Raw genomic sequence first — 23,431 nt, 5'->3', positions numbered from 1 at the left:
GTGGCGCGAAGGAAGGCGATCAGTTGGTAACCATGTGGGTGAATGAAGGGCGGCTCCCACTGAACGTAAATATCTAGCTACAACCCCCAACTCCCCCGATTAGCATACATAAACTACGGTACTTCCGACCCACATCCTCAGCCAAACAGCGTCCACCTTCCGTCCCCGAGAAAGGAGAGGGCTCCGCCAGGGACCGCCGCTGGTTCAGAGCCGTGTGCGTTTACCGGAGGCGACACATTAACGCGAATATAACGGGAAGAGAGGGCTTAGTCATACTCTAATGCACGATTAGGTTTACATTGAGAAAAGAGATTATGAGACTTCACAGTGTAATCGCTCAGATGGCAGGAAGGATCAACTCTTTTTTTCCTGACTGTAGAAATGTCCTAGGATTTACTTATACCTGTTGCTAATTAATTATTGCCTCATTTATTATGATTAAATTATTGTCAGATAATTAAGTATCTGTGAATGTGAGTTTTTTTTATATACTTATTTTATACTCATACTTTTATACTTTAGACTTATAATTTGGTTTGATGCAATTCCTTTTCTGGCATAAAACACATTTTAAAGGAAAAAAATAGAAGATGTTTTCATTATGAATTATATTGAATAGTTTAGCAAAAAGACATAGGAGCATTACTTGGAATCTGTTTTATGGATTTCATAAAAGGAAAACTTGTAGTAATAGTTATTATACAGTATAGCCTGAAATGTATATGTTTCAAACTGATGCAGAATGCTTGGATAATTAAAAAGATGTAATTACTTATTTTTGATTTGTGTTTTGGAGGTCTGGCTTTTTGCTTGTTTTACTGAGTTCTAAACATTTCTAAACAGAAGGTGAGGCATAAGGAAAATAAACTTGAAATGTAAATCTTTATGAAGTTGATTTGATGTAGAAATTTGAAAAAACTTAATAATACATTCTACATGTTTATAAGTTGTATATGTAATAGGCTTTTGTTGCTATAACTAAGAGATAAAGAGAAACTAAATAATCAAACCCAGGTAGAAAGAATATCCATCTATTGTGGTTCTATTGTGGTTAATGTGTTGGTTGGATTTGGTTAAAATTCTTCAATTTTATGCAGGTGTTAAAATAAAATGTATATGTTTCAAACTGATGCAGAATGCTTGGCTAATTAAAAAGATGCTTATTTTGATTTGTGTTTTGGAGGTCTGGCTTTTTGCTTGTTTTATTGAGTTCTAAACAGAAGGTGAGGCATAAGGAAAATAAACTTGAAATGTAAATCTTAATGAAGTTGATTTGATATAGAAATTTGAAAAAACTACAAATACATTCTACATGTTTATAAGTTGTATATGTAATTGGCTTTTGTTGCTATGACTAAGAGATAAAGAGAAACTAAATAATCAAACCCAGGTAGAAAGAATATCCTTGTAATGTGAAGTCTTTAAAAAAAAAAGTTTTATTTGAACACCTGCATAAAATTGAAGAATTTTAACCAAATCCAACCAACACATTAACCACAATAGAACCACAATAGAAGCTGCAACAAATCCTGCAGAGATGTGAGGCCAGGACTGAAACTGCATGTTTTAGCTGCTGATTATGAAAAGCACATAGATGAAGAAGGAAAAAAAAGGAAAACAATCATGTAACAGGCTGTATAATTTACTAACTTTAATGTTAAACTATAATTTTTTAACTGACTACAGCAATCTGTAAAATAAACTCTTAAAATATTGTTAAGGCCTATGCAGCAACAGCCTTAGAAAGTTTTATTTCATGTCAATTTCAACATTTTTATCAGTCTATGCTAATGTACAAATTGAGATTCGAAAGGCCTGATTAGACAATGGAACGAAATTAGTAGTAGGGGTTAGTTGTAAGGAATACAAATATGTCACAATTCATTTTTATAAAAAATACAATAAATAAATGTCCTTAGTGGCTTAAGATTAATGCTAAAGATGTTATTCCGTTGTTTAAAGTGTTTCCTATTCCATGCTCTGTCATTTGCCAGTGTTTAACAATATATAGAGGGTATGCAGATTCTATTTCTATTGAATAGAAATAGAAATGGAGCCTCAAATTAAATAGCAACATAAGATCGAACGTCAAATTGAGGGACAGATCAAAGATAACATAAGAATAACATTGCGGACACAACCTGTCAATTTTCTTTTGCTATGTTATGACATCACACGCATAACCTCTATACAACAGATCTACATCTTGCTGCTGCTTTAAGACAAAGACAGATGCACTCAGAACGCGAGGCCTGTGTTTTTTTTATGTCGTTCATTTGTGCAGCGGGTCAGTGACATGGTACACCCCCGCAGTGGAGTCAAATTCATCAACACACTTTGCCAGTCAAAATCAATGCATTGATTTCATTGAAGACATGGTAAAACTACACCAGCCCAGACCAATCGTTAAAACATTTAGGACATTGACAAAGTGAAGGGGGGAAGGGGGGGCTTCAAACTTAATGTTTCCCCCATAATTTGTCTTGCTAGTGGTGCAGTCATTTTTTTAAATCATAATCTTGCATGGACGTATAATGATATAGGCTATAATTTATGAATGCTGGCCAGCAGAGGGAAGTAGCAAACTGTGTGCTCCAACCTTCTGAATGTCATATTGTTTTTACAGGAGGAAGCACTAAACTTTCCCATCACTGTAGTTGCAAAAAACACATCTCCACGCAGCAAAGAGAGCTACACCCTGACTCCCCCTGATCAATAGCTCACATTATTAATTATTTACACAGTTTTTTCCCCCCCTTTCTGCTTGCTGATGCTGCCCTTTCCGTCCACTAAGAGTATTTTTTGTTTACTTTTTTCCCACTGGTCTTCTTTTTGACCATATGTTCCTAGGCACTGACCAGTGGCAATGTCCCATCCCAAAACCGTGCAGGAGTTGGTCGGTGGGAGTGTGAGTGCTCAGTCATGACCCCCAGCCCCCATGCACAAAGCCAGTGGTGGGGCTAGTTCCTCTGCATACAGAAGTGAGGTGGGGGGTGGGTGCGCAGGAGCCAGTGGTCTTCACTTTGTCCCATGGGGTCAGATAAAAGCTCACAGCCGTTCCTGAGTACAGACCTTCCCCCCTCCTTTGCCTCGTGCACCGCAACAAAATCGCACTTGCAGGTACAAAAAATGTTATCTTTTTTAGTGATGCTTCTGTTGTATCAGAGGGATTTCCAAAGTACATTGCAGCTCTGAGGTTGTGGTCAGCAACTTCAATCACTTAACTTCCTTATTTTCCCTCCCATTTACATAAACACTGCTTCTATTCTTTATATGGTTCCTTTTACCAAGTGTTTCTTAGTGTTATAATCTGGAAAAGTTGGATCCCCCCGCAAGCATAATCTTCATCATAATCCTTTATGCTGTTTTTACAAATAATTTGAACCATGTGTTCGATTAAGTCTAATCCTGAGAGCTCCAACCAGTAGCTTTAAAGAAACCAAAAGCATGGCAGTCCTTTTACAAGTACCCCTTTCTACATTTCAACATAAGCTTGATGAGTCAAATTTGCCTTTTCTTTGTGCACCAAACAACATTTTTTTCATAGCGCAATGAACACAATCTGCAGAAATGAGGTATAAAGAAAAAAAATCTAATTAAAGTCTTTCCATGTGTTGAAATCCTGGCCACTAAGCGGTCCGCCTAAGGCCACTGTCTCAAGAGTGGCTCTGTGCCGTTTTTATTTCTGACCAGCAGCAAACGGGGTAAAAAAAAAAAAAAAAGGTTGGAGAGCTCTGGACAAACCAATGAAACCAATTCTTAACTTTTTTTATGGTGAATGTGGATTTGATTTTGGATAGAAAGCTGATAACTAAGACTGAGGCACAAACAATATAAAGCATTGTTTAAGCTGCACTTGTCCCAACCAAACCTTTACTTATGATCCAAAACATCCCATCTAACTCGACACCACTTGGGCCTTCTTTTTTTTTTTTTTTTTCAACATGGCCCACCATACGTAGGCTCCTCCCACCACAGGGGCCATGAGCCTGGGGGTCTGTGTTTTGTTCTGCCTGACGACCATTGTCTCCTCTCGACCCCTGGGTCAACTGAACTCACCTCAGCGACCACCACCATTCAGCTGTGAAGCTTCACATTGGACAAAACATCTCACAAGAGCCAACAGCAGCCTATAGTTCACCGGAGGGGAGGAGACATATGGGGGCCGGACAATATGGGCATGTTCTCCTTTTCTTTTTTTTTAACTAGATCAGAGGGTTAATTTGGCTTTTTGTTTATATACAGTGGCTATCCAGGCAGCCTCCTTGTTTATGGAGAAACGCATTGTATTCTAATCAGTCCACAGATCTTGTGCCATCTTTTTTTAATGCTGTATTCCTGTGCGTCCGAGCTGATTGTTGAAGCATAATCAATATTTTTTTCCTTTATACTAATCACCGTTAGAATCCAACATGCTTTCAGCTTTTTATTTCACATATTTAAAATGAATGCCTTTATTCCGCAGCATAATCTACACTTCACTCATATTTTTATTTGTGTACCTCAATCCAAAAGAGAACTCACTTAGTTTTATGCCTAATAAAAAAGTAATCTTGAATACTTTTTAAAGTTTGGCTCGTTCAGTGCACACAGAGCTCATGTCCTCGGGAGCTGCTGGTCCCTGGTGCAGAGGCAGATCACAGACGCTGACAGGTTGAAAATGTGAGGCATGATGTGGCCGAAAGAGCGTGAAAGATGTTCAACCAAGCACCAACACACGGGAGAGCTGAGACAATTAAGTGCTGACTGCGGTGAGTTACCAAAACTTTAAGCGGAAAAGATTCAACAGTGCTCTATTCCCACAACATGTTTTCATTTCTCATCTCATTGTCTACCATTGAATTTATGACAAAGGAGCGTGTTACAGCAGTCTGGCATAATTACATGACCAATACAAGTACCAGTAAACAATGCAAACACGCAGCTTTTCATTGGGGGTTGATTTAGGAAAGAGAGTACTTTCCTTTCATTTCATAAAGATGTGAGCAGAACAAGGCCAGAAAGGGCATGACCAACTGACTCTCCAATTAAGTCTCCAATCTGCAGCTCTTAACGCCTGAGAAAGTGGTCTATAGAGAGATGGGCAGCAGGACTGAAGGCATGGGCCATTTCAGTGCTTTCAGCTGCTGCTCAAACTCAGGGGGCATGTCTTGGGGGAGACGTATGCCCCTAGATTCCACCCTGCCCAGTGGGGCTGAGGCAGTATACGACAGGGGTTCTCAACTGGTGGATCGGGATCCAAAAGTAGGTTGCCTTTGCCAGGGGAGGGAACATTTCCCTCAGGTGGTGTTTTAAATATGTATGAAAACACCACCTGAGTGTGTTCAAATACTGGTGCTGCATGGGTTGTTGATAATGATTTCAACAGTAATTTGTGGATGAAAACAATATTTTATGTCTTGAACAGGATTTGACTAAACTTCGAAAAGAGTTCTCAGGCACTCTGTTGGCCAGTGTTAAGAGTACTGTCAATACACAATTAGTTCATATATTGTACACTGGAAAAAGAATAATCATTTTAAGGACGGAATGACAGAAATCTACTTGAACTAAGAGATTAAATCTAAAGTTTGAGTAGGTTACTTAAATGAGTTAAAACCTCTTATCATCAACGTAAAAAGTAATTATTCTCTTAATTCAGATTATTATGTATCATTTCAATTGAAAAACAATTATTTTTAAAAGTAAAAGTTCATTTGTCCGATTTCCAACGGGTTTATGCTTGTTCTATTGGCATGAACATTTTTATCTTCATCTTAGATTAGTTCAAACCAACAATTCAACATAAAGAACTTTTATTTAAGCAATTTTAAGTCATTTATCTCATTTATAATTTTTCCAGTGTGGTGCTTTACCTTGGGCTAAAATTTGCGGCTTTGACCCTCGGTCTTTTTACAATGAAGAAAATCGGCCCTCCGCCAAGAAAACTTGCCCATGTCCATCTTTAAATGAAGGATTTAAAGTTTTACAACAGAGCGCCTCAGACCTCTTTTTGAAGTTTAGTCAAACCCTGTTCTTGAGTTCTGCGCCTGTTTTTGACTTTCACTCATGGACCCTCTGAAGTGCTCACTTTCTTCATGTTTTGCAATATTTTATTGTATATATATATTTTATTATATATATATAATATATATATATGTATAAATATGTAGGTCTCATTGGCCTCTTTGCACAGTCTACACCTGGGGTCTCTGTCTGGTGTGGTAGATTAGAGGCCCAGATCTACCACACCAGACAAATATATATATATATATATATATATATATATATTTATATATGGCTTGCCATTATAGGCCTTAGTGACAGTGAGTTCTTTACTGAAGGAGTTACTTCTGGTCTTATAGTACAATACAATATTTAATGTTCAGTTTTCACAAAACGTAAGCCTTTTTTTGTCACAAAGACAGTTGCTTTCAGTCAGACAGTGCAATATTAAGGGTTAAAATGGCAGGGATACAGTGTAAGAAGCAATACAAATAGTTGAATAAACCTTTGTATCAATGAAAAAAACATGTTCTCAATGCTTTTTCAGGTGCATACACTGAAGTCGCGGTTACCTGCAGAATGACAGTTCTGTTCCCAGGAGCACCATTAAGAGAGTAATGAGGGGAGAAGGTCCTCCGAGTAAAGACTAATTTCACGCATCCAGCTCTCCAAAATTCATTATTCAACTTGTTTTACGTTAGACAACAAAAGAAATCAAACGTAGGTCCCACTAGAAATGTACAAGTTAACAGTCTACGGAGTTTCCTTTTCTTCATAAATGCGTTTCCCAAAAGTGACAGTAGTCACTGCGTCTAAACTGTTCAGTACTCTGCACATTACTAACACTGTACCCCATGGAAAATGACTTGTTGTGATTTCAAAGACAGTGATTCAAAGTTTTACATTTCCCCTTTTCACTTCTGTATGTGTTACCTGGTTTTGGAAAGTACCATCCAGACACAAAATTCATTTTTATATTGTGGAAAAGTCTGATGTAAAATGACTCATCATTTGTATAAAGTCTGTACACAAAGTAAAAACGAATTTTAAATCCGAAAATGTCAAGATGTCTAAATTCAGTATGAATAGAAACAGGAATGGCATCGGTCATAAATCTTATGCTAAACCAATAAGTGTAGTACAACTGTAGAGACTTCAGACAAAAAAAAATGGCAAAAGGAACAAAGATGAGTTGGAGACATAGCAATGCTTGTCATCTATAATAACAAAATACTAGATAAAATTTGGTGTGTAGCAAGTCTACTGTAATACTGCGTGGATAATTAAATAAACTCAATTTTCCACAATATTTGAATCTATTAATATGTGCTACAATGAGCAACAACAGATGTCAAAACAATGTTTTTCCAAAAAAAACAATATACAGAGCTAAATGTTTCCTGAGTGTGGAAAAACAACATTTTGGTATTTGGAGCAAAAAAGTCACAAAATACCAAACTTCAGACTTTATAGTAGATGTTGGCGGGAGTTTGTGGAGCGATCTCCTGGACTATATACACTGGGGGCCCGTAGTCACCGCTCAGACGCTCAAAATGGCGACAGATCATATTGTCTGATGCTCTGAGAGGAAACACCACGTCGCTGCGGTCCGAGCCCATGTTGTCACTGCTGATACTGTCCCGTTTGGGCACAGTCAAAGTGTTGAGGGACACAGAGGCGGACTGCCGTCTATCTGGGATGCACCGACCACGACGCCTTTTCCACAAAATCACAAACGAAATGATGAGGATGACCAGAAGGAGGAGCCCCCCGCCGGAGATCAGCCACACGATCAGGTCTGGATCGAGGCCATCAGCGCCACTGGGGTTGGTTTGTCCCGTTTCTGAGGCGAAGTCTGTCATGACAGAGAGAGGGGAAACAAGGGAGGCAGAATAAATTAGGACAAGTAGCAGGGATTTGAGAGCAGATTTTGATTTTATTTTTTTGTATATTCTGCAGTCTCTATATTAAATCAGTGACATTTTGAGCTTGTAATCATCTTCTAATGTTCCTTGATGAAACACTTTGGGTTGTGTTTGATGGGATATTTGAGTAATATATCCTGCTTATCTCACCTGCTGATGTCCTACAATGGCACTGAGTACTCCTCTTGGTTTTTAAAGTTCATAAAGCTTCACCGGATTCTGATTTGATCTTTTCAGCACTACAATTTCCTTCACTAAAAAACATTTCTTGCAGAAAGAGCTACAGCTCTTTAAAGGTGCACACAAACGCAAAAAGCACAGAATGTGAGACCTGTCCATGAATGAATGTTTGTTGTTGTTTCTGTACTTGTTACATCAGGCTTTACATAAAAGAACTTCCTCTTGTGACATCTAGATCCTCTTCTACTTCTCTAATGAACAACTACGTCTCTAACTCATGCGTTATTTTGTTGCCTGTGTTGCTGTTGAATCCCGTTTCTCTGTTTTCTGATTGATAATTGTATCTTCTTCATGGTCTCCACTGTTTTTCTGCATCAGGGGTCCAGTACAGACGTCCCACTTCATCATCTGTTCATATTACTCCCCAGTGAGGCAGGAAGTGCCGGAAAAACTTCAGTGCTGAACATTTCTACACCTGTTTCCAATTAATTCAAAAATGAAACTGGTTTTATGAATTGCCAAGCTAAGAATGTGATAATTGCAGAGTAAGAATGATATTTGTGTCGAATATTAGAATAAAGTAAGTTTGACCAAATTGGTGGTTGAAAAAGGGGTTAAAAAGTTATAGATTTAGCCTTTTTTTGCCAACCACATAAGAACTTGCACAATATTTATAGTCTTTGGAATATCACATGTTTTTTCACACATTGCCTCTGTCGTGCCCTGCTGCACCCGGTCACTGTGTGTCAAAATCGCACATGGCAGAGGTTGTGGTAATCTGTCATGACGTCTTGATGCGAAGTTCACATTCGGCATTTATGTCATTGTGATTCACGAAAGGAAGGTGGCAATGAAAGAAACGTCAGCAATAGAAAATGTATGAATTTTCCAGATACAGGAGAGACAAATATGTGGACTTCAACAACATTTTTATGGGTGTCTGGGCCACTAAAAATATCATAACTTTTTCTATTTTAAGAAAGAAAGACATCAACATCTAAAAATAATGCATTTGCAAAAAACATTTGTTTCTTGAGAAGTGAGTTTGGTTGTATTGTATTGTCTAAAGCCTGAACCAGTCCGACACACGCGTTTTAACAGCTTTCTAAATTTAGTTTATGATCTGAGAAGTAAAACTAATATGTAGAATATGAATGATTCGAGCTGTAAACTGCAGCAGATATGCATTTAACATTTTTGCTTTAATTGAATATGCTGGAGCAGGCCTAAAAAGTGTTTTTAAGTTTACCACACTTTGGGGGGAAAATAATGTATAGTTCTATGTTAAATATGATAACTATGCATTTTTTAATATGCAATAGTTTACCCTTGACGTCACTAGGCCTGACCCCTTCCTTGGCCTTGGGCTTTGGTCGTGTGGGCGGGAATCTGGTGGGAGACTCCTGAAGGGTTGAACGTGGGTCTGAAGAGTCTGAAAAACAATTCAACACATTATTTGTATCAATTAAAGAGAGATATATATAAATATACAGTATATTCTATTTTTAATTGTTACTGTTTAAAGGTGCCTAAGTGGTACACTTAAGATTTGGCATTTTTTTAAATACATTTTCCTACATTATTTATATTTATTTCCTTCAAGGTGCATTATGCAACTTTTATGTGGAAAAAATCAGAATTGCTGTCATGCACGAGCTTAATATAGAAGGTGCAGTTACACATATGACCTGAGGTGGCAGTAGTGAGTATAAAATAGCGAACTTGCATCTAGCCCCTTTAAAGGTGCATTATGCAACTTTTTATGTGAAAAAACAATGTTGATATTTGTGAGTATTTGACCTTGTAGTGACCCAGTGGCTGTCTGAGTGATCAGCATGGTGCCTTTACTTTTGATCTTGGTGGTCTCTACAACGCTCCAGGATCACTTGCTTTGTAGGTTTTCTGGTTAGAGAGTCCTTCAGCAGAAAAAAACCTTCCAAACAATTGATCCTGTAGCATCCTAAAGGCCAGTGTGATGGAAAGTAAAGGCATCATGCTGACCACTCATACAGCCGCTGGGTTTCCCAGAAGCTTCTTCAAGAGAAAACATAATGTCATTTTGTCACTTAGTTCAAAGAAAAACACTGAAATATCTTTAACTGACTGAAACAATGACAGTTCCTCTTTGAGTCAGAACGGGAACTTTTACTACTTATTGTCTGGAAAATGTGAAAATTGCTACATTTTTCCACCAAAACATGAATGAAAGAAGTTAATGTATTCAGTGGTTTTAAATGTAGGGAAATCACAGAATCATATCAAAATATAATGGACGTTTTGCTGAGACGTGTCATTGAGATTCATTGTAGCAATTTATGTGATTTTCATCTAGTTAAAACCAAGGAACATTTTGTAATTAATTAAAGCATTGGTTTTATAAAGCACTTTTTTGAACGCTCAAAGACACTTTACACAGCATTATTCATTGCCTCCACACTTGATGGTAAGCTCCTGTTGCAGCCATAGCGGCCCTCAAACCAACACCAACCTGTTACTCAAATAACACATTCATCACTCATGAAAGGTGGTGATGTGCCCATACAATAAGGAAACCCATTGTACCAATTGAGCCAATGCCTCAAACTGAAAAAGAAGTTTGGGCCTTTACACCGCTAAGTCATTTATACTTATTTAATCAGTGACTGTGACATCTGATCATTGTTCGAACAATCTACCTGACCTTTAATGGAGTTTATCAAGATCTTTGCTATTATCTAAATGTATTTTATTGGATTGAAGATGTGCTAAGTGCTCACATATCTGCTCCAACATTTAAAAGATTGTCTTTTAATGCCACCACAAGCCACGTATCAGAGCTAAATCTGACTTATTTATGTTTCCTCTCATTTTAAATTGGTTTACAGCAGTAACGTTAGTAAACACAGCAAGCAAACAGCCTCACGCTTTCATGATCAGTACTGAAACTCACAAAATGCTGATTTTTCATCACCAAGTGAAACTCCTGAATTATGTATTGAAGACTTTTTTTTCCTCTTGCAGGGCAAAAACCACTGCATGGGATTTTAAAGCAGTTAAAAATATGGAAACGACTGTGCATCTAAATCCTGTGATCAACGAGGTATAAGGATATGTGTCCAATGTACTGCTAAGGTATAATCTGAGTGACAAGATTAAAATGTGCTTTGCTGAACTGTAATGCATATGACCGGACCACAGCATGATTTAAACATTTTTTTTATTTGTGTGTAGAAGCGTATTGACCATTTCCAATCCACTAATCACATGATGGATAAACACTGATGTCTTTAAGCTGCCAGCATTGGGGATAACATTTAAAACGTCAATGTGTCCTCAAATGAATCCCACATTCTCTCAAGCCAAGGTACTCTTTTGTCCAGCCCCAACAAAGATAAATAGAGAAAGCCAGAGTTTCTTCTGGGAGGACAAGTCAAATCTAACCCCTTTTTGAAACTCTGGAAGGGTTGAACTTATTATGTCAAACCAATATGCAACTTGCTCCATATTAGGGACCTCAACAGCCCACTTTTGCTTTACCATTAGAGATCTAAAAGAGAAAGTGTGTGCACTCGTGAAACAATGTGCATAATTGTATTCCGTGTATAAATGACTTACTCTGTCCAACTCTTAGCACCAGCTTCATTGATTTGGCCCGGCAAACTCCCCCATTGATGTTGTCCAGCCCTTGCAGCGATCCAGTGGAGGTGGCTGACCAAGCAAGAAAAAAAAAACATTTAAATATCTATATAGGAAAATGCAATCTTTACAAATTCAAGCCCAAGTTACCAAGTATTGCATCACATGAGGATACAACAAGTTAGGAAGAAACATCTAATCTACAGAGAGGATAAGCATTCATACATTCACATTCAACTCTGTGTCACCCCTGTCATCACCAGCGACTTGTTACCGGCATTTAGGTCACATAACACCATCTCGCGGGCTACATGCTCCGTTGCCATGAAAACTCGCATCAAATCTGCCTGATGTTGTACAAGCCTTGAGTGATTTGGGGCATGTAAGCCTCTGGAATCGCAACTGGACACAACCGCAGCCCTCCTCGATACGAGCCTCTCCATCACATGCCTGACTTGCTGCTAAGATGCTGCCTCCTCCTCTGACAGCGCAACAGAGACAAGGCCAAAGAAGTGATGGTGAAGGAAAGGGACAGGGTGTGAGGGAGCTGAAGACGACAGCTTCCTATTCCTATTGTGGGAAAAGGGGCTGGAGCCAATGGTTTGAACGCGGCGCAATGTGTAGCAGCTTGTTTGACGCTTCTGCATAATTTAGATCTATTAAAATGCAGCACATAAATTGAAGTCGGCTCGTCCTCTTTAGAAAGTCTCCTTGCACCATCCAAAAACTAGTCAGATGAAAAAAATATGTGGTTTGATTGCAACCAATAACTCACTCACACTTCTCAATCATAATGTATGATGGGTGAAGTGTCTAGTTAGTGATATGAACGGCACTGACTCAGTTGAACTCACATGTAATATAGTAGTCCTTCCCTTTGAGAAACTCCAGGCCCCACAGGTTTGGGCTGAATTCCTGAAACTTGAACGTGAACTTGACGTCTCTGTGTGGCTTGTCACAGTTCAATAAAGGAGTATCTGTTTTGTCTATGATACACTTCTCCATCTGTCTTCGGGACACCAGGTAGACCCGATAAAACTCGTCCCGGTCCCCTGGCTCTGATCTGGGGCACACAATGTCCATCTTGTCCCCGATCTGAGGGTATAGGGTCAGACCCAGTCCACGGACAAACCTGTGAAATCAATAAACAGAATTGAACAAAAGGACATTGACATGAAGTGACAGTGAGAGGCAAAGTCTTGTTTTGTAACTCATTTGAAGCCAAACTGAAAATGCAGCATTAGATCATCTGCAGCATGTGAGGATCTGTAAGATTTGGTGGTGAATCCTCTTAAACAGCGGAGTGATCAGATAGACAGAGGGGAGAAAAGTAATCTGGGGAAACACGTTTTCAGTGGTTGGGATGAAACGGATCAAGACTGGGTCTTCGGGCACTGCAAATCCCAAACACAGGGCATTTGATAATACTGTGAACAACCTTTCAGTAATGGCACAAAAAAAGGGCAAATGGAATTAGATTTCTCTGCATTTTTTGGGCGAGTAAAATACAATTTTTTCTCCGTCCGTCATGAATCACTCAGACTCAGAAGTTGTGCGTCCAACTAAGCGCACCTGTTCCTTGCACTTACTTGGTGTTGGAGCTGCTCCAGTGGATGGACTCCAGAGTGATGGCGCGGCAGGAGCAGACCAGAGCCAGAACCAACGCGGCACCGCTGCTCCATGAGGCTGTCCCCATCACAGGAACCAGCGCGTGTTCCTGACTCCGACTCCTCGGGTTCACAAAACGAAGCGCAGAAAAGTGTTTTGACTTTGCATGCTTCCAGCGACTCCCGGCATGCGCGGGATAGGACGCATGTCTGAGAGGGATCCGAGGGGGGTCTTTCCCGTGCCACGCGCAAATGAAATGTACCACATTGCGCGTAATTGGCTAAAAAAAAATCATTCTCGTGACGAAACCCGTGAATTGAGGAACAGAGACTGTAAGGAGTATTTCAGTCGTCAGCTGACTGTCCGATCCGCCCACCCACTGTACACTCTGGATGCGGGAGGGAGGGCAGGAGGAGCATCCTTGGCAACATCGTATAGTCGTATAGACCTAGGATAGTATACAGTGCCTCTCGAAAGTATTCATACACCTTGAACTTTTGCACATTTTGTCATGTTTACAACCCTAAACATCCGTCCATCCATCCATTTTCTTCCGCTTTATCCGGGGCCGGGTCGCGGGGGCAGCAGTCTCAGCAGAGATGCCCAGACTTCCCGATCCACACACACCTCCTCCAGCTGTTCTGGGGGGACCCCGAGGCGACACCAGGCCAGCTCGGAGACAGTCCCACCACCGTGTCCTGGGTCTTCCACGAGGCCTTGTCCCGCTAGGACATGCCTGGAACACCTCACGCGGGAGGTAAAGTTTTTATTTTTATTTGTTTACTGAACGTTCACACACAAGTAACAGACAACTGTGAAGTGAAAGTGAAATGATACATGATTCTGTTTTGTTTTTTTAAATAGAAAAGTGAAAAGTGGGGCGTGCATAAGTTATATTGTTATTATATTCATACAGCATGCATGAATACTTTGTGGACCCCCTTTTACTGCAATGACAGCAGAAAGTCTTTTGGGGTCTGACTCTACAAGGTTTGCACATGTAGAGACTGACATTTTAGCCCATTCCTCTTTACAAAACAACTCAAGCTCTGTCACATTAGAAGTAGAGCGTTTGTGAACAGCAGTTTTCAGACCTTTCCACAGATTTTCAATAGGATTTTGTTCAGGACTTTGACTGGGCCATTCTAACACATTAATATGTTTTTATTGAACCATTCCATTGTAGATTTATCTTTGTGTTTAGGGTCATTGTCCTGCTGGAAGGTGAATCTCCGGCCCAGCCTCAGTTCTCTTGCTGACTCCAGCAGGTTTTCGTCCAAAATGTCTCTGTATTTGGCTCCATCCAGAAAATGCTGTATGAATACTTATGCAAGCCCCACTTTTCACTTTTCTATTTTTTGAAAAATAACGGAATCATGTATCATTTAGCTTTCACTTCACAGTTGTCTGTTACTTGTGTGTGAACGTTCAGTAAAAAAAATCAAAATAAAATCTTTATGTTTAGGGTTGTAAACATGACAAAATGTGCAAAAGTCCAAGGTGTATGAATACTTTCGAGAGGCACTGTATATCCTTCACTTGTAGCCTAATGTATATTCCAAAATGAGAGATTTAAAACAATCAGTCTTAATAAAGAATATGCCAAATTATATAAAGAACTAGAACTAGAATAAAGTTCTGACGTGGGTCAATAACAAAGAAGTCAATTCGAGATAAAACTTTGGTTACAATTTAGGTTAAAAAGAGACGTTTCCATAATTTGGGATTGATACATGATCATACTTTGTCCAATCCTGGTTATTAAGCCATCACTATAATCCTCCATTTTGAGGGAATCTGAAGTGAAATGGTTTAAAAGATTATACTGCAGGCTTTAGTCACACGACCTCAACTGCACTGCTTGAATTATGGCATTTCAGTCAGACAGCGAACTTTCAAGACAGTTTTATGCATTGTGGGAAAAAAGACAAGACCAATTTATTTTGAACACGTTCATACCTTTATTGATATAATTTTAACACCCATAGCCTAAATGAACCAGAAAATGATCACCCAGCGTGCCACTCTTACTGATTATTGACCAAAAAGAAAGTAAATCTGACCCCCCTTTGTGTTTCTAATTGTGGCAGCCATTATTTCTGATGGTGCCAATTTAACCACAGAGGGGGAGTTGAGCACAGCACACAGCACACAGAATAATGATCCATTAGGTATACAATCTGACTCACACTTGAAGTACAGTAATACAGAGAAAGAGCAGGGAAAACCCCCTTTTCTGAATATAAGTCATCCTAAAATATAAGCTAACCCTTAAGGTGGCCTCTGTGCGCATATGGCGCGCACCAGCATTGAAGTCTGGTTCATTCAAGGTAAGGCAGGCAACACAATGAAACAAGGGGAAACTATTGGACAGGATATTTCAAACTGACTAAAGTCGTGGAAACAATTTTTAGATATTTCCTCATTTGATCTCGTGCTTTGATTGGTGGTATTGGAGGGACAAGTTTAAATTTGAGAACCACTGAACAGCTTGATCAGTAATTTGTCTCTTAATGCTCATTATTGAACCATACTTCGCAGCATTTCTGGACACTTTAAAAAAAAAAATTTGGAAAAAGAAAGAAATCGTTACCAGGACCATACTTTCCCTGTGGATCCTACGCATAGTGCTAATTTCTTGAGAGCAGATGTCTCCCACAGTGACACTAATGCTTCACATGCTAGGTGTTTAGTGAACAACCCCTATCACGTTTAGCATTAACCTCACCATGGGACAGTTCACACAGTCCGGTCCTGCGGCTCAAACCGCGACTCCTTGTCCTGTAGAGGGAGACACACACACACACACACTCATTAGACTTTCAGACAACACTGGACTGCACTAAACATTAAACATATACTATCATTTATTCAGGTTTTTGTAAAGCACCAAAAATGAGGCCCCTGATGATACTGTTGGGACCAATTGTATATGTAGACCCCACTTTGCCACAGCCTTCAAAGCAGCAATTTAAAGAGTGAATTTAAAATGTTTTATACAATTTCACAGGTTTTATACATTTCAACATAATATGCTAAGATGAATCAGCAGTCAGTTCACTTGGGTTCAATAATTGGAGCCAGAGAAATAAGGTAAAAATTAAGTCTTTCCTTTTGTATTTTGCCCGTGGTCCACACAGCACATTTTTACAAAGGCCGGCCAATTTATTCTATCAATAATTTTTGGCTTTTGTCAATACCACATTTTCCCATGAGTTTTAACCCGATTCTCTTCTTAACTCAATATTTATCCAGGTTTGGGGTGACACACTAGCAAGCAATGAACAGATTGCCATCAGAAACTTATATGAGTCAGAGCAATTTAAAACTTTAAAACCACTCTGTTTTTTGAAGTTAAGGAAGTGGTTACAACATCTATATAAAACACATGTTGCGCCACAACAGGATGTTACACACAGCTGAGCCTCTATCAAAGCTCTTGTTCAGGAAATGTGCGTATATTTATGTGCACAGTGTTCATAGTAAGTTGTAAGTTGCTTCACTCACCTGTTGTCCTCCAGCGCTTCCACTTTCTGTGCCGTCTCTCTCTCTCTCTCATTCAGCAGTAAACAGCAACCAGGCAACACACGGCTCTTATATAGCGTGTCCTGTGTATGACTCATGTAAAAATCCCTTATAACTGAATGAGTAGAGAAAAAGAAATCATGCACCTAGTTTGCAGTAAGATGCTTTTATCTCATATGTAAATGCAGCCCACAGATAGGGCCAAATATCATCCGTTTGAACACAGCCGGGTTTTTTACACAAACGTCAAAGTGATGAAGGAGTAGGCTGTAGAACTGACATCATGATACTTGGCGGATTTTACATATTATTATGCATAAATCGACAAATTATGAGATATAATCTAGAGATGAAAAGAATAGGGCTTCAATTATATTGTAATAATGTTTAAGTGACAAAGTGTGAGTAAATTGTTAAATATTTATTTTTTTCAATAAATGTGACAACAACAAAAAATAACTTTCCTAGTACTTTTTTTGTCTATTCACTCACCAGTGTAAACAGTACATACTATCTTGCCCATTGTTTAAAGTGTCTTGCCGAAGAACACAGGAGACAGGATCATCCTTTGAATCAGTCGGTGAACCCTACTGCCACTAGGTTCATACAACACCTAAAGTAAAAAAAAAAACACAGAACAGGATGTTTAGGTCCATTGGGGAAACCAGTGGAAATCAGAAATCCTCACAGGGTGAACAAACAAACAAACCCCACACAAATGCCATGATAGAATTTCTTACAAAGAAAACCATGCATCAGCTTAGATTATGCATACCGTGGCGTTGTTTAATAATTGGTCATATCAAGTCTAATGTTATCATGAGACTGATTTGATTCTTCATATAGGCTTTCTGATATTGGCTAATTGGACCCGCTGCAGTTTGCCTACAGAGCCAACAGGTTTGTGGACTTCGCAGTCAATCTGGCCCTTCATCTTGGAGCATCTGGACTCCACAGGAACCTACGCCAGGATCCTGTTCATGGACTTCAGCTCTGCCTTCAACACCGTCCTCCCTGGACTGCTACGAGACAAGCTCTACCAGCTCAGCGTGCCGGACTCCCTCTGCAGATGGATCACTGACTTCCTGATGGACCGGAGACAGCACGTGCGGCTGGGGAAGATTGTGTCGGTCACTCGGACTACAAACACAGGAACTCCTCAGGGCTGTGTACTTTCCCCCTGGCTCTTCTCCCTGTACACGAACTGCTGCACCTCCAGTCACCAGTCCGTAAACTGCTCAAGTTTGCGGACGATACCATCCTCATCGGGCTCATCTCGGACGGTGATGAGCCTGGGTACGGGAGAGAGGTGGACTGGCTGGCGTCTTGGTGCAGCCACAACAACCTGGAGCTGAACGCCCAGAAGACAGTGGAGATGATCATGGACTTCAGGAAAGACACAGCCCCACCATCACCCCTCGCCCTGACAGACTCTCCCTCTCCCATCTCCATTGTGGACTCCTTCCATTTCCTGGCACCACCATCACCCAGGACCTCACATGGGAGCCAACCATCAGCTCGCTCATCAAGAAAGCCCAGCAGAGGATGTTCTTCCTGCAGCAGCTGAAGAAACTTAAGCTGCCGATCAAGATGCTGGTGCAGTTCTACACGGCCATTATCGAGTCCATCCTCACCTCCATCACCGTGTGGTACCTCGGAGCTACAGACCGGGACAAGCATCGCCTGCAGCGCATTGTGCGTGTTGCTGAGAGGGTGACTGGCTGTGAGCTTCCATCTCTGCAAGACCTGTTCAACTCCAGGACCCGGAGGCGTGTGGGTCGGATCACTGCTAACCCTGGACACGGACTATTCACCCCTTTCCGCTCAGGCAGGAGGCTACGGTCCATCCAGACCCATAAATCCCGCCACTTGAACAGTTTTTTCCTCTCATCAGACCCATGAACAAAAACAAGACCCAATAGCTTAGTTACAGACTCATGGATGTAATCTGCCCTGCTGCACTGTGTGGTGTGTCCACACTGAGATCCACCGCTATCACTTTATCACTTTATTACTTTATTACTTTTTACACCAACACATCTGTAAATATAATCCCGCTGTTGTTCTATGTCAATTGTTGTCATCTTACCATACCTTATCATATTTATTTTAATATTCTTTATGCATGCCCCCTAAAGCCTTATAGTTTAAAGTTTTATAGGTTATTTTTATCTAAATTCTGTGTTATATGTTTTATGTTACACATCTGCACCGAGAAAAATTCCTAGTTTGTGAACCAGTTCTCGAACAATGGCAATAAAAACTATTCTGATTCTGATTTGAGTGCCATAATGTCATAAGCCTAATGTCAATATATTTACATAACTGTAGAGCGAGTTCTAGGCCTGTAAGACTAATGTATTATTTTTATTATTATATTGTGCACAACTTGTAAGAAAGGACTAAAGCCTAGTTCTTTGGAGAGGACTTGAATGCCGTTGATGCTGTGGTTGGGTGTGGCAGGTTGACCTGGACAAACGCAATGTTCAGGACCTCTCCCACCCAGCACTTTTAACTGATCATACTCTTCCAGCACTCAGCCACTAGCCTCATTTATAAAGCAAATTGCAAATTTAATAAACAAAAAATCTCTGGGTTTTAAGTAGAGCTGGAGAATGACAATAATGTTTTTGCTATATTCAATCAGGAGTAAAAAAAAATTCTCCATCCACCATGCTTTTTTTGTTTTTGTTTTTTACAATGTATTGTGTCTTGTTACTATGGATATTGTGTGAATTAATGTTGCTGTTTATTGTGCAACCCTAGTCGTACGATTTACTGATATGACGGTATTGGGGGCAGCAGTAACAAAGACACAGTGTAACGGTTTTGATCATTTCACATCTCACATTAAAATAAGAGTGACCCCTTCTCACAAGGACACCTGTTCAGGGACCCTATGATGAGTGTGCAGTCGACAAATGAGTTGAATTTTCTGTTTTCTGTTGGGGTTCGAGTCAGGGGTGTGGCACCGGAGGGGCTTCTGAGAAAGACCTCCTCTCACCATATGAGTGTCAATTCACCCCTCGCCTCAAACCTCGAGAATATCGAGGTTTGGTTGGCCAATAGACTCAGAGTGTGTATTGTTTGACTGTGGTTAACTTAGTCATTGTCGTACTCTGATTCTGGAAAGACTAGGTGCATCCCCGCCTTTGACACGCTCTATCCCATCTTCGCACCGGTCGTCTCCAAAAAACGCTGTCCCCAAAAAGTGTGCGGCGCATTCCCGAGAACGGCTTTAGAAAGGAAACAGATCTGAGCTGACATCACATGATCTAGAGGAAAAAGGCTGAAAGAACATGAGGAGGCGGGGGAAGCAGAGCAGACGCACACGGGACCCCCCCTACACTCAGTGGAAATTCACAATAAAGAAAAAGCAAACTGTCTCCTGTCGTGTGTCGCTTGAGTTTCACTTTATAGAAAAATGTGCTGATAGTGATTAAGTTTAAATAAAACAGTTGGGTGAACACAAAGAGTGTGAGAAAGGTTGCGTCATCAACAAATTAAAATGGTCAATCTTAATCATCTGCAGTGATTATAAATCAAGTGGAATGGAAACTATGTTTTGTCAAATGCAGTACAGCCAGAATATTTAGGCTCAAGTAAGAGTAATGTTTCTTTAAATCATTTTACTCAAGTAAGAGTAAAAATTAGTGACCTAAATAATAAACTACTTGAGTCGAGTACAGTATAATGTTTTAGTGTTGATGTAATTTGACAAACTAAACATACATAATATCAAAATCCTGATACTATTTCCAAAGAATACACCCTGAAAATAGATAAAACAAATAATTCTTAGTATAATTTATCATTTCTTGTCACATGAAGCTTTGTCACTTAAAATTGTACTTTGAAAGAGTAACCACACGTCTTCACCAAGCAAGAACCCTGTTACGCTAAAATAAATTGCAGAAATAATACCATGAGGTAAAACTACTCAACATGTATTGGAGAACATGTGACCGAGTACAACCCCTCTGGTTAACCTCTTACCCTCCGCCTTAACCGAGCGCATTTTCTCCAGTTCACCTTTACTCAAATCTAAAATGTTACATTCTTTAGGCCAGTGTAACGCCTCATTTGAAAGCTAAGACCAACAATATTTATCCAAGCTTTATCCTCGCGTTGTCGTCACTTTTTGCGTCATATTTTTGTTGCTTTTTTCAAGAAGCTTTTAGATTTGGTTCAAGTCGAACTGTGCTCGGTTCAGGCGGTGGGTAAGAGATTAGATGAGGATTGCTGTGTTTGTATTGAAATGTGCCACAATAGAAAAAACATGTCTCTAATAAAATAATAGAAAACATAGATTGACACACTTGGCATAAAAGCAATAAAATAAACAATTTAAAAGTTATGTTTAATAATAATAGTCGTATCCCACTAAGAAGGATGGCGGCTAGTCAAACCAAAAAAACTCAATAGTAAAAGCTAAAGTCAATGGATCAAAAAACAAAAACACATTATAAAACATCAAATCAATAGAAAAGAAAAAAAAGTCTTCAAATTTCAAAATCAATAAAGTGTCAAAATGTGAAAATGAACCTACTGAAATGTGTTGACTTTTCTTAAGATAGTTAACATAAAGTTAGAAATAAATGTGCAAATACAATGCTATTCAAAAGTAAAGTTAATCTTAGTGTTAAGTATCCTGTAGCATTGTGACTTTTCACGCTCACAACATCAACATTCGTTTTACCTTCACTGATGAGTAAAATGAAACAAACCGCTAATAATTAGGACAATGCTTTCTTTTCATTGGTGTGGGCATTTCTGGAGCAGACTTGGCTGACAGCTGACAGATCTGAAAAGTTTCAGTAAATGTCGTCACGTTAGTGGTTTGAGCCGCTACAGTCCCATACCTCACAAGTACGTGGAAAAGTTCCACTCAAATCACCAATGAATTGTTCAGTTCAACTTCAGTCATTCATTTGTCCTCGTTTAATCTAGAGAAATCAGTTTAGACGTCATTTTGCACAAAATTTGGAAAAAAAATCTCATGTTGTGTAAACTTTGAAATTCAAGAAATTATTAATATGGGTAAAAACTCAGGTTTGCACAGTAAATCTCCCTTTCACCTTTCACTGTGCACCATATGTGCCTGGTTTCCCCGATCAAAAATTCTGCAACTAAAATTAGCTCTAAAGGAAGCGTGGGTGCATCAAACAGATTCAAATACAATATACTGGCAGCGATACCACAACAGGTTCGAGTGCAAAGACTTTATCAGTCAGGAATCATGTCAGAAATAATTCATCATCTCAAACCATTCCATTAATGATAATAAACCTATTTAGATTATGGGAATAACACACACACCCATTTTAATTTTTAGAACCCAGTTGCACAAAACCAATTATCCATGTTTCTTATGCCTTAAAAACATGTTTGAAACAATGAACCTTTGGGCAGGAAAAGGAGATGGTCAGGCATGTCTTCAGGAGGTGTCTTCTAACTCTGCTGATGAATGGCTTCAGTTAAACAACTTGTACAAAGCAATGTACAAAACACACAACTGACATTACACACGCCATTATAGGATTTGTTCATATTGAATTGCAATTTTATCAGAATGATTTTTGTTTCTTAACCGCTTTTCCTCATGATGAAGCAGTGTTCATTTCGTCAACTAAAATATTTAGTTTCAATTTTAGTCAAAGTGATATTTTTGACGACTAAAATTGGACTAAAACTAAATTAAAAGTTTCTCATGAGACTAAAACTATGACTAAAATGTCCAGATATTTTAGTCGACTAAAATAAGACTAAATAAAAATGAAAAGGAGAGACTAAAATCATCCAAACTTCTATTGACCGTCTGAAAGAGCCTCAGATCATCTAAATTCACTGCCAAAGGATCAGCTCTGAGCTTTTTTCATGTGGGAGCAGCTCCATGAAGTCGAGGACCTTGATTAAATATGATTATAATGAATATTATAAATGCAAAGTCGACTAAATTAGTCTTAAATTTAGTCGACTAAATTGACATGCAATTTTCGTCGACTAAATCTCGACTAAAATTAAATTACATTTTAGTCAAAAGACTAAGACTAAAACTAAAATAAAATATGTTGTCAAAATTAACACTGTGGTGAAGCATAAGATGACATAGTCCTGAGAGCCTCAAAGCAATTGACAGGAAAGTTTCCCTCTTTATGTACTGCAGTGTGCAGCACTGCTCTCTAGTGTTAAACTCAAGCTACTGCAACTACAACCCTCTGCTGTGACGACAGAAAAGGAACCTTTACCCATTTGTTTTATTGTCATTCCATGTCCTCCTGTTAATGCTAAACTAATCAGTCCAGTTCTGAGCAAGTTCAAGCCCAGATTTAGGGGAATTAGCATTTGAGTGCACACATGCATAGTACATGAACACAGTTTAAAAAAAGAAACATACAAGAATATCAAAAAGAAAGCACTGGGCAAATTTATGGCCAGAAAACATGGCACATATAAAAAAAAATATATGATTCTAGGTTATTTACAACAATAAAACAGACAAGGAGGAGAAGCCTGGGCAATAGTTACATTAGTGATATCCAAGACTTGAGCTGTCAGATTAAATGTAGGAAAAAGACTTCTCTGCTCTATAA

The 23,431-nt window shown here is 39.2% G+C and overlaps 2 protein-coding genes across 2 annotated transcripts in view; both read right to left on the bottom strand.

Moving 5' to 3' along the window:
- Nucleotides 1-23,431, bottom strand: part of tpp2 (tripeptidyl peptidase 2) — a 161,841-nt gene that overhangs the window by 73,966 nt on the left and 64,444 nt on the right. The gene's annotated exons all lie outside the window — the stretch shown is intronic.
- LOC306962306 (ephrin-B2a-like) lies at nt 7,308-13,595 on the bottom strand. Its single transcript, XM_079555419.1, has 5 exons — nt 13,295-13,595; nt 12,560-12,837; nt 11,685-11,777; nt 9,418-9,522; nt 7,308-7,840 (listed from the first exon to the last, which is right to left on the bottom strand). Exons 1-5 carry the CDS (start codon nt 13,399-13,401, stop codon nt 7,446-7,448), a joined length of 978 nt encoding a protein of 325 aa, XP_079411545.1. The 5' UTR covers nt 13,402-13,595; the 3' UTR covers nt 7,308-7,445.

This window comes from Gobius niger (genome assembly GCF_951799975.1).
Source record: "Gobius niger genome assembly, chromosome: 4".
Classification (NCBI taxonomy): domain Eukaryota; kingdom Metazoa; phylum Chordata; class Actinopteri; order Gobiiformes; family Gobiidae; genus Gobius; species Gobius niger.
The sequence above is the reverse complement of the archived record's forward strand: the minus strand, read 5'-3'. Positions and strand labels throughout refer to the sequence as shown.

Excerpts from the sequence above, each read along its gene's own strand:
- LOC306962306 (XM_079555419.1), bottom strand. The coding sequence starts at position 13,401 with ATGGGGACAGCCTCATGGAGCAGCGGTGCCGCGTTGGTTCTGGCTCTG. Across the intron at positions 9,523-11,684 it reads GGTGCTAAGAGTTGGACAGA|ACTCTTCAGACCCACGTTCA; the intron begins GTAAGTCATTTA and ends ATTGTTTTTCAG. Across the intron at positions 7,841-9,417 it reads CAGGCCTAGTGACGTCAAGG|ACTTCGCCTCAGAAACGGGA; the intron begins GTAAACTATTGC and ends CTGTCATGACAG.